Here is an 11,400-nt window from a genome sequence, read left to right as displayed (position 1 = left end):
GTTCTTTAGTATCATAAAAGAATGCAATTAATTTCACAACAAATTTACAAATTAAAAAACAACATAAAACATGGAATAATGGTAGCCAATACAAGGATCCTGAGACATATAGGTGATAACAAAGTACATTTTCTAATCTTAGATTTATTCCTGATCACAGTACCATATTAAGATAAGTACTTAACCAAGATATGAAAAGTGCATGAAAATGCAAGTGCAACAATAGAGATCATAATACCAAATTGAACATATTAGCGATACTACAAAGTATACATAGATTATACGAAGGACCGATCAAAATTCGGTCCTATAATATTATCAGAAAAAATATGAACTTAACTCAATAAGAGGATCCTTCATTTTCTATTAATGACCTTTAACAGTACCTGAATGCTTCACCATTCTCTGCTAATGCAGGAAAAATCATATTTCAGATGCAGCGTGGCAGCCGCTGCAACTCCAATCCCACAACCGAAGCAGCATTGGCAACACTAGGTATGCTTGAGCTTTTAAGATCAGAAACAATGGCTTCGATTCTTGTGATCTCAGGTATAGATATCGACAGTATCATCGCTTGAGACAGATATTGCCTACAAGAATAACCAAGAGCATGCAGCATGCGCTGCAACAGTAAGTTAGAGACACCATGGCGCCACGACTCCAGGACCCCACTAACCTTGGGAAGGTTTGCCAACAGTCCAGTTGTGGCTTCTCTTGGGGCTGCCTTGAGCAATAAAATCACACACTCGGATGCTAAATCTGCAATCCTTTGTTCATGGGACCCACTCAATTCCAACAAGACACCAACATTGCTACCGAAATCAGATATATCCTTTACTGCAATGCTCATATCAAAGGAATTATCACCCAAAAGATCGGGTTCTTTCGAGTAGACCAAGCCTTTTTTTCTACCAATGCCACGTAGAAGAAAAGCTTTGCATAGATCAAGAGTTGGTTCAAGAAAATCTTCCATCTCCTTTGCATTCACAAATTCCAAAAGGTTGCCAATTCTTCGAACTACTCTTAACTGAGTGAGTATCTTCGTTTCCAATTCAGGGGCAGATGCCAGTGCCAGGCAAAGCTTAACATTGTTCACGTTCGCACTAGAGACATCACCGAGCAGAAACTCAAAGCACTGTGAGACAGTTTTTAGATGCAGAATGTCTGAGATTTTAATGTAATTGAACTCAATGAGCATCACCAGGAGCTTCTGTGCATACATAGGAATGGGATCTTCGTCCTCAATCAAGGTGGGATAGATGGTGAGGAAATGAGTATTAGATATTGATTTCAGATCCTCTGTTCTTTGTTCATCTTCTGATGGTTCATTCAAGAAAACGACCATCACATCAAACAAAATTTTCAGACACAAGAATCTGGCATCTCCGTCTTTGTTGCCCTTGTACAGCACAGCCAAACTAGGGAGAACTTGAGAGAAAAAAATGTTAGGGTCTTCAAGAATGACAGAGGGCTCCTCTGAGACAGATTCAAGAATTTTCAAAAGGGCTATTTGGAAGTCATCTCTTCCCTGCAATTCAACCAATTATATCATTTACACTCTATTTCTTGCTAGCTCAGCCAAAAAATAAAAATATCATGCACACTACACTCGTCAACGACTTGGCAAGTTGACTATGAGCTTGCAGAAGTAGGATTCGTTCCTGAGAGTTTTAAAACTATTTTTAACAAAAAATAACCTTTTAGATAGCTACCTGAGTTGTTGAAAGTTTAGAAGAAATTGGATGAGTAGCATAAGGAGGCTTCCCACCCTTCAAGCAATTTCTAGGTTTTTGGTTCACATGACCAATTGCGGACGCTTGTAAAAAAGCATTTGTAACTAATCGTGTCGGGGATTTTTGTCTATTAGTAGGAATCTTAGTCTTTTTTGGATAACAGGTAGTTTCGCATTTGTTTGTTTAACAAGGTCAAGTTAACCAATTCACCTTAACTTACTGCAAGCAGACAATTGTGGTATGTTTACAGATGTTGTAGAACTGAGTTGGGAGATTTTAGACCATTACTTATCTCGATTGGTATGAACATTGAAAGAAGCATTTCATGATGAAGTATATGACCAGAAAGCGACATGATGACATGAAATGCAAGCTAAGCTCTTAACTGCATATACCTGGAAAGGTGACTCCACAAGCTTGATGAGATTTGCCAACTGGAGCAGGACGTGATGGCTTACGACTCTGTGCTTGAATAATGAGCTTGTCAGAAGATGGAGAATGACGGGGAGCAAATGAAAGCTGGCCTTTTGAGTGCCTCGGCTGCTAAGAGAAGCAATATGCCCATGGCGTCTCCCTCCCATAATTTGTTGAATATCCCCAGTTATAGTCTCTAGTAATCCCGGCACGGTACTAGCCACGACCTGCACAAAAGCATCCATGCATTGTTGAACATAGCTGTCCTTCTCTTTTGCCAACCTGTCCATCGCCGACAATAACTTCTCATTGCAAAAGAAATGAGGAAGCCATCTACGGCTGTTCTTACAAAGGAGAGCTACAAATATAAGTGCCTTCCCCCGCAACACTTCACCTCCCTGTTCAATAAGAGACAGAAGGCTTGGTACAAGATGCTTGTCTTCCACAAGGGGAAGAAGGTGTCTACCCATGTTAGTGAACATATGGCTTCCAAGCATGGCCATGTTTAAAAGGTTCAAGCTGATCTGTTGCTCTCTTGCATTGCCTTTGACAACAGCAGATGCAGTGTCCTTGAATGAAAACTTCTCCAATACTGATTGTATGCTTGAAGGGCTGAACCGAACCAGACGTACCAAACATGATCCAGCAGTGAGCCTTGTGGTTTCCTGTTTTGTGGCAGCTTTAAAGATGTAGCATAGGTTACTGATCACATCCTGGGTAGTAAAACGAGCTGCCCAGTCCGCTCCTTGACTGCAAATGTTCTCAATTGTTCTTAGAGCATAAAGCTGAGTTACATCATCTTCTCCTTTGCGTAAAATGGATGACACCAATGAAATAACTGGACTAGGAACCTGAATAAAGGAATAAATATATACTCATAAAAATTCTTGTTTTGAAAAAATGAAGAATTTTAATTAATAAATTAGCAAGGGGTAGCTTCTTCTGAATGCCTAAAAGTTTTCTTCAACAACCCTCTTTAATCTGTGAAATTGTCAACTAAATTTAAGGAAAAAGAAGTTCCCCCCTATACGATATTAGGAACCATTTACAAATAGAAAAGACATTTACAATTGGTAATAGAAAAACACTTTCCTTACTTAGTAAGGTCTTAAGCCTTACTAAGGGTCGCTTTGCTCAAATAGATTACCACATTGGCAATCCAACACCACAGCCCTCTAGATTTCATGGAAAAACTCAGGTCAAAACAAAAAAAAAATCAAAAAGATATTTCTTTGGGCTTGATCCAAGGTTTTGAAAATGGACAGCTTCAGAACTTCCTCCTGACTCCAAAATTTAAAATTAAAATTCTACAGTGAAAAATAGCTTTTTTTTGGATTTTTTTTTTTTTCAAAGTTCATAGAATTTTGTCCTCTACAACCCTGAAGCATCAGATCATGTTTTCAGATGCCACAAGTTGAGCCTAAGGACCCTTAATAAGGGTGAAATCCTTACTAACTTAGTAAGGCTAGTCAGACTCTTGGTAATATATCATGCTTCAAAGGTTTTGCTAACATACAAAATTTAAGCTCAATATGATAGAAGCTAACCTGCCAACTAGATGCAGACCGATTATCTTTTGATGGAGATTCCAAGGTATTATTCTCTCTATTTTGCCCATCTTGAGTGGATATGTAGAATAACAGTTCACCCAAAGCAGCCATAGAAAATCTCCTCACTTTTTCCTGTTTGTCTCTGAGGCCATCTGTTAATGCTCTCAAAAGTCCAGAACTTGCCAAATCATCTTCGATGAAAGTAGAATGTCGAATCAATAAACCAACCACTGAAGCAAGTTGAACACGCAATGCGGAAGCCTTTGATAGTCGAAGCATTTTGACAAGAACCAGCATTACCGGCCCATTGGTTAAGATATTTGCAGCATCAACATTCCCACTTAACATCTCCAAGTATCTGATCACATTCTGCTTCTCTCCAACAGAGGTGTTCCCAGACAAAATGGATATAATACGATTGTTTAATGCATCCAAGTTCTCTCTAGTTATCTTCACGAAATCAGATGCTGGTGATGCATCAAACGGAAGCAACAGCATTGCTTCTGAAGCTTTATCACCTTTTCTGCTGGGCATTACAGGTCTGACTGCAAGATCAGATGGATGCCAAAGCACATCTGAGAGATTATTAGATGACTTGCTCGAATCTGAATCAGGGCCACTACCTGATCCTGTTTTAACTCGTGGAACTTTTCGCTGGTTACCAACACTGGGTGGTGTAGCAGCCACTTCAACATGTTCCAAACTTGATTCTTCTTCAAGTGTTTTCGAATCATCAGAAATCATCATATCGATCTCAGTTTCAGCATCCGATTGCTTTGCTTTATGATCGGTCTCTTCCATCTTCCCATGATCCTGGTTTTGAATTGTCGGTTTTTCTTCAGGAGTACAAGTGGGATTATCAGACCCATCAGATTCTTCATGCGATTCACCCTCAGTATTCTCATCAAAATCAAGTTCCATATCATTGTCCTCTAGTTGTACTTCGGCATCGTTCTTAGAGCTATTAGGCAAGGGCCTCCGGTAGTTTTCCTTCTCATTCTCTTTGTGCAAATTTGTTTTTGCTATCCTTGAGAGCCTTAGAAGATTCACTCCCCTTGTAGCACTTGAAACCTCTTTTTGCTTCTCCTCAACAACTTTGCTAGATATTTTCTTTTGAGTTTTCAGACCATTGGTTACATTCTTTACCGGTGTTTCAAAGCCTCTAGCCCCAGAAATAGAATTTTCATCATGTTTATTGACTCCCTTTGCATCTCTTTCACGAGATTTGGGTGGTGTCTTGTTGTGGAGAGGTTTATCACCATTACGTTCTGAAAGATATGGTTTAGCAGAAAGTTCAATCATATTAGTGAAATCGGGCTGAGAGGGTAGAGGCAATGCGGTGAATGTTGTTCTCCAAAAACTATGAGTACAAAGCTCAGGCCACTGTACTCTTTCTGCTGGATCCTTTATCAAAAGAGAGTTGATCAAATTGACAAAACTGCGGCTTGGATTACCCGGAAGAGGTGGAATTTGATCAGAAAGGATGGATTTTACTAGCTGAGTGAATTCTTTTCCTACAAAGGGAGGCCTCCCTGCATAACATTCATACAATACACAACCAAGTGCCCAAAAATCGGAAGCATAAGAATGGACTCCTACATCCTGAAACAGCTCAGGTGCCATATAGCATGGTGTTCCACGCTTTGCCTGCGGCAGCTAATTAAGTGCCAAAACAAATAACAAAGAAAGAAACAAGAATCAGATGCTACTTTTCAACATGTAAAAAAGCTATTCTTGCTTCTTCTTTTTAAGGACTAAATGAAAGGGCACCATTGCAATAGTTAAGAGGAACCAACCTGGGAGGAAGGAATTTTGGATTTATCATTCAATCTTCTCGCTAATCCGAAATCACAAAGCTGTGATGCACAGAGAGACAGAAGAAAACAGATATCAAAAAGCAAAAGATACAGAATAACATCAGTGAGAGATTGACAACAACTCAAATAAGAGAGGAAAAAGGAAGGTAACTAACTACCTTAGTGCATCCATGCTCATCCAGTAGGATGTTTGATGGTTTTAAGTCACAGTATATGATTCCGTTTGAATGTAAAAACCTGTACAATAGTTTCCATATCCAGACATTAACTTGAAGAATAAAATATGTATCTACAACCATGAAATATCAAGGCTAATGAGCATTTCTTACTGCAAAGCTTTGACAAGATCACGGGCAAAGTCATGTATTGAATCTTCAGGAAGCTGACCATCCTGCAACCCCAATTCATAGTATTCCAAATTATGACAATGTAATGAAGATTGGTAAGTTTTATAGAAACTTAACGAGTTACGACTCCATGAAAGCTGATTTTGTGTGTTGGGGATTTTCCTCAACTTTATTTCCTTTCTTAATAAACACATCTACATAAAAAGCTAAATAAAAATATAAGGACCTGTTCAGAGACCTACATTTGACCATCCTAATACAGTCATAACTCATAATTATGATCTGAGGTTCTGATTATTTGGGCTTGGCAACATGAACCCAATTAAACCATCCAACTATATCTAAAGCTTTTTAATTTCTATCACACCACTTCAATACAAATCATTTGTAATTTTCCAGTTGTTTTATTACCAGAGATTTGTGTGCTCAAGTCAACTGAAAGTAGTCATCCTAATGAAAGGGGGAAATCTAAATGAAAAATGCAGCACTAGCATAGCAATCATTTTCACAGTGAGACTCAAAGGTACAAAGCTTCCTGGAAAGAAGCTTTCCTATTATGAAAATAATATATATTTGGCGTCTTGGGTATTTTCAGTTCGCTTATTTATCATCCATATCTTTTGTGGTTTACAAAAGATGGAATCAATGCATTAGATGTACAAGAATCAATTCTTCACACAGCATCCATATTACCCATTACATGAATACACTATTTAAGGCACTACTAACCAGCCAAAAAAAAAACATCAATCACTAAAAATTGTGTGGCAGAGTTTTGACCTACTTCTGGCATTACCAAGCAACCAGGATATGCTTATTTCATGCTTGATATCAAATGAGGGACGAATGGAAGGTAAATAATAATGGTACCTGACGTAATAAAGTCATGAGATTTCCACCAACGCAGTATTCCAAGACCAACCATAAGTGAGCTGAAGTCTCATACCTTCAAGTAGAGTAGCAACAGATACCAAGAAGAGTTAATTGATCAAAATTTCAGAAGTATCAGAAAGAAGGTCATTAAACAATCTAGTCATGTAAAACTGATCAATAGTGCATTCTAAGAGATCAAAAAGGCGAGTATGCATTCCAAATTCCCGTACCAAGCATAAAATTTCAGTATATTGGGATGATCTAGAGAATGAAGAATCCGTACCTGCATGAACCAAAAAAGCAAGTTAACCAATAGTGTATACAAGATACTGAGATAGAATCAGGGAAAAAAAAGGGTTTCCATTATGATGCACGTATCACCTTACTAAGAGTCTAATTAACTGGAAGGTTTGTTGGACAACTTAGAAATTGAGGGATTAAATGGATACCCATTGGAGTACACACCCCTCCCAAAACACACACAAACACACTGCATGCCCGCTAGCCACCGACCATGGAACGAACAGGGACTAGATTTGTGACCAGAACAAAAGGGCACAGATTAAAGTCGTTTCAGCACCTAATTTGTTCTAGTTGATTAACCAAAGGAAAGACAATGTGTCTATTAACGGAATTTTGATTGCAAGTTGGATCGAGTTCATGAAAGTTGAATAATCCGTTAATAACTAAACCATGATAAAAATGGTGTAAAGAATTAGACATTGTCTCCAGATCAAGAACGACCTAGCATGATTTCAAAATCGATAAAATCTAATTTATCCACACAAAAAAAAAAAAAATTAAGCTGGATAGAGACATAAACAGAGGATCTTACATTAAATGTAGAAATCCAAAAAAAAAAAAAAAAAACACTTACTTCTTGAAGGACCTTGGGCTTGTGAGATTTATCGACACTCTTACAAGCGAAGTATTCGATCGTCTTCTTCTTCCTTGCTTTGTAGACGGTCTAAGTCGAAGATTTGAAAACTCGCAATGTTCAGAAATTCTCAGAAAAAATATTCGATTGGATCTGTGATAGAATAAGTGAACCCTAACAGAAATAGAAGAAAAAAAGATGGAGAAGTAGCAGAGCTTACAGAATTTTTTCCGCGGCCGATGGCTTCATAGATGTGATAGTGATTCATGTTTCAATGTATCTTCGATTTGCTTCTCCACGAATTTTGGTGTCTGAAAATGGGTTTTTGTGTGTGTGTGTGTGAGTGAGAGAGATTGGGAATTTTTCCTTTTAAAAAACATATACATAAAATAAAATGGAGATTAGGCGGGAGAAAGGTGAAATTGAAACCGAGACACACTTGATGGTGTCAAGTGGACTCATGGGAACGAGTTTTGATGTGGCATATGTGTATACAACAATTATGTTAAGTACCCAGTGAACAACACGTCACTATAAGCCAAATTTTGTTGCATCTAAAGTTTGATGTGGGTAATATCTTGTGAAGCATTTTTGTGGGTCCCGAAAATTAGTGGTAATGGGTAGCAAAAAAGGATTACGTAATGGTTAACAACTAATCATATGAAATGCTAAAGTTTAATTACTATGATTGCCAATCATTTGTTTAATAATCCACTAAATGATCTACATATAGGTTTGAATGGGCCAAAAAAAAAAATATTTTAGGGTATGGGTCATACTTTCCAAAATGATATGGTTTTTGGGTCGTTCTATTGTGGTTAGATCTCAAGCCACACATGGAAACTTGATTATTAAAATTAATCCCTTCTAACAACCAAGTAATCAATTCCAACAATCAAACCCCAATAAAGTGGTGCAAAGCAAATGCAAGTAATAGTAAGAAAAAAGTAGATAAATGAATACATCCACAACACAAGATATATGTGATTCACCCACAATGGGACTACATCCACGGGCAAGTCGATAAGTGGAAATTCATTACTCAATGAAGAAATTATAAGTATAAAGGTTCATATTTACCTCCACCTTTCCAATGAAACCCACAAAATATCTACACCCAACTTTAGTTGTAGCTGGTCTAGGTTTGCTTTAACCCTATTTACCTTTAAAAAAATAAAACTTTAGTAAAAACCCAAATAAGAAATCAACCCCACTCTCATTGTCACAAATCTACAATAACCATGTGAAAATCACCCTCAAAACCTTAAGCATCTTGATTTTACAATAGAAGAAAAATATGTACATAGGGACTTGATGTTTTCTCACATACTTAACCAAAGGGAAAAACACCTTTTATGGACAATAACTGCCATCTAGGAACCCCTTTTATTTCTCATAAGCTAGTAAAATAAAATATTAAAAATACCCCACATAAGTGGAAAGGCCCATCAATCTATTGAAACAAAAGAATGGTGGTTTTATATCACCAAAACTCAACATGTTCATATTAGCGTTTTATGTGAATTGCCATCGTCTTCTTATGTTTTTTTTTGTACTTGTTCTGACTGTTTCGCTCAATCGCAAATCACTATGCAATTGTTTGATTGTTGGTTGTCTCATTACACTTGATTTGTTGTTGGGGGATCCACTCGAACAAGGGGGGTCATAATTAAATTTTTCTAGTCACTATATACAAAAATGTTCATATTGAACCTACCTTGTGAGTATAGACATTGGATCAAAACCCATGCCCAGAAAGAACTCAATTTGAACTTCTATAAAACAGTAATCTGACTTAAGTTTTGATGTGTAAGTTCACAAATCGGATGGGACAAGCATTGAGATGGTGTACGTGAACTAGTTTTCACACTTTCTCTTAAAAGGTTATAGAATTTCTTTCTTTCCATATACCCCCTTTTCGTTTTCAGAAGACTGTGATTATTGTAGGTCATTTAATGATATCTAACCAACCCACTTGGAATCTATTTGAGAACTTGCTCGTAAAGCCTATGATGATCATGAGAGATGCGAGTAAGCTAATGGTGGTTACTTGGGATAATAGTCCCATTATATTGCTTTATGTGTTGGAACATATTTGATCATCGTGACGAGGGTGGTGTAACCTTGTGGCTATGAGGATAGTGATGGAATTTGTACTAGCTTGATGTGGCTTTATGGGTATAATTCAACCGTGAGTAGAAACCCTCTTGCTAGGGTAAAAATAAGTTGATATACATCCAAATGCAATCTTCTATCAATTAATATGGTATCTAACTCCCATGGATACGAGAGTGACACTTGGAGAGAGAGATCTCAAGTTGTACGGAGATATCGTACAACTTGACACCTTACTATTTAATTGAGAATAAGCACGTGTGCACAAAGCAGGTAGAATAGATCCCCGAGACTTGTAGTGGAGAGAAAGAGTATTGCAAAATCGAAGATACATATTCAACATGCTTACGAAGAAAGTTGAAGATAAACATCAAGATTCATGTAGTTTGAAGAGGGATGTTGCAAGAAAACTAAAGGTTTTATTTTATAACTCAAACCTTGAAACACTTGTACACTATTCTCCTTACCTCTCTCAAAACCTATAAGAAGAATCTTGTAAACCACAAGTTTTTTAGATCTTGGGAAATTGTTGTGTTATTTGCTAAGGGGGTGCTAGTGTTCATTGATTACAAAATTATACCTGGTCACATCAACATCTATATAATAAAACACAATGGTGGATCACATTCATTTGTCTCGTTTTTTGTATCCACACAAATATTGTATCTCTAGAATTACTTTTGCGTTGACACATTTTATTTTCTTTATCTGTCCAAAGATGCCTCCAACTGTATTGCTTTTCCTACTCTCCCTCTTTTAAAAAACTAACCTTCAAATTTTGATCCATTTTCCAATAATACTCATTCAATTTTGTTGTCTTTCCTCTTCGCTCCCCTCTTGAATAAGGTGGAGCTATTTGCATACACAAAAAACACTCTACGTACCCACTTACTCGACATACACACCTACGAAATAAAAACCCTTGGTGCACACACTTAACTAAATGAGATTCTCCATGCACACACCCCATGAACTATTGAATGAAATAAATGTTCGTTCTCTATGCACTCACCCATCAAAGTAATCTCTTGTTCTTCTTCCTCTCCCTCTCAAACTCTATTTTTTTCTTATTTTTATTTGCAACTGGAAATGTTTCAACGAGGGTTTCAAGCTTTGATTTGTTGGAATGGGTTGATTTTTTGTGAAGATGACCTCTACGATGAGGAGATCATCATCACAAAAAATCAGCTAATTCTGAAACTTTTAACTTATTATTTTAAAAATGTTTGACACTGTTTGGCTTTCTTTATGGCCTCCGAACGCTTCCTTCTATATAGGTGAATATATCATTTTTCCAACAAAACAGCTTATTCCAAAACTTTTAACCCTAGTTTACAAGTTGAAGAGTCATTGACCATTTGATTTTTGTAAACAACTCTTGATGGGGTTAGAAGTTTCTGAATGAGTTGATTTGTAGTGAGGATGGTCTCCTCGTCACAGAGGTCATCATCGCAAAAAATCTGCCCATTATGAAACCTCTAACCCATTCATTGAAAAAATGTTTGACTATCTTCAAGGCTTTCGAATGCCATATATATATATGGAAAGAGAGAGAGAGAGAGGGGATGTCAAAGGGCTACAACTCTGGTGGGTAGGAATCAACCCGCATCCAACTCACACTTGACAACACTAACTCGTGTTCACACCCAACTCGATATCAAGCATGAAACACTC

At 37.3% G+C, this 11,400-nt stretch overlaps 1 protein-coding gene across 1 annotated transcript; it reads right to left on the bottom strand.

The window, feature by feature from the left end:
- Positions 1-48: 48 nt before the first annotated feature.
- LOC147402991 (kinase family with ARM repeat domain-containing protein) lies at positions 49-7,996 on the bottom strand. The gene is made up of 10 exons (XM_086438422.1): positions 7,832-7,996; positions 7,612-7,701; positions 6,965-7,017; positions 6,732-6,807; positions 5,844-5,905; positions 5,673-5,751; positions 5,494-5,553; positions 3,695-5,353; positions 2,129-2,998; positions 49-1,528 (listed from the first exon to the last, which is right to left on the bottom strand). Exons 1-10 carry the CDS (start codon positions 7,877-7,879, stop codon positions 431-433), a joined length of 4,095 nt encoding a protein of 1,364 aa, XP_086294548.1. The 5' UTR covers positions 7,880-7,996; the 3' UTR covers positions 49-430.
- Positions 7,997-11,400: the final 3,404 nt, after the last annotated feature.

The sequence above is a fragment of the Akebia trifoliata genome, chromosome 4 (genome assembly GCF_017979445.1).
Source record: "Akebia trifoliata isolate Shusen 1 chromosome 4, ASM1797944v1, whole genome shotgun sequence".
In the NCBI taxonomy this organism is placed as follows: Eukaryota; Viridiplantae; Streptophyta; class Magnoliopsida; order Ranunculales; family Lardizabalaceae; genus Akebia; species Akebia trifoliata.
This window is presented reverse-complemented; position numbering and strand designations above follow the sequence as displayed.

Bases quoted from the DNA above. Each gene is read 5' to 3' on its own strand.
- LOC147402991 (XM_086438422.1), bottom strand. From the start codon at position 7,879: ATGAATCACTATCACATCTATGAAGCCATCGGCCGCGGAAAAAATTCT. The intron at 5,752-5,843 runs GTAAGAAATGCT...ACTATTGTACAG, and splicing joins GATCTTGTCAAAGCTTTGCA to GTTTTTACATTCAAACGGAA. The intron at 1,529-2,128 runs GTATATGCAGTT...GTTGAATTGCAG, and splicing joins TTGTGGAGTCACCTTTCCAG to GGAAGAGATGACTTCCAAAT.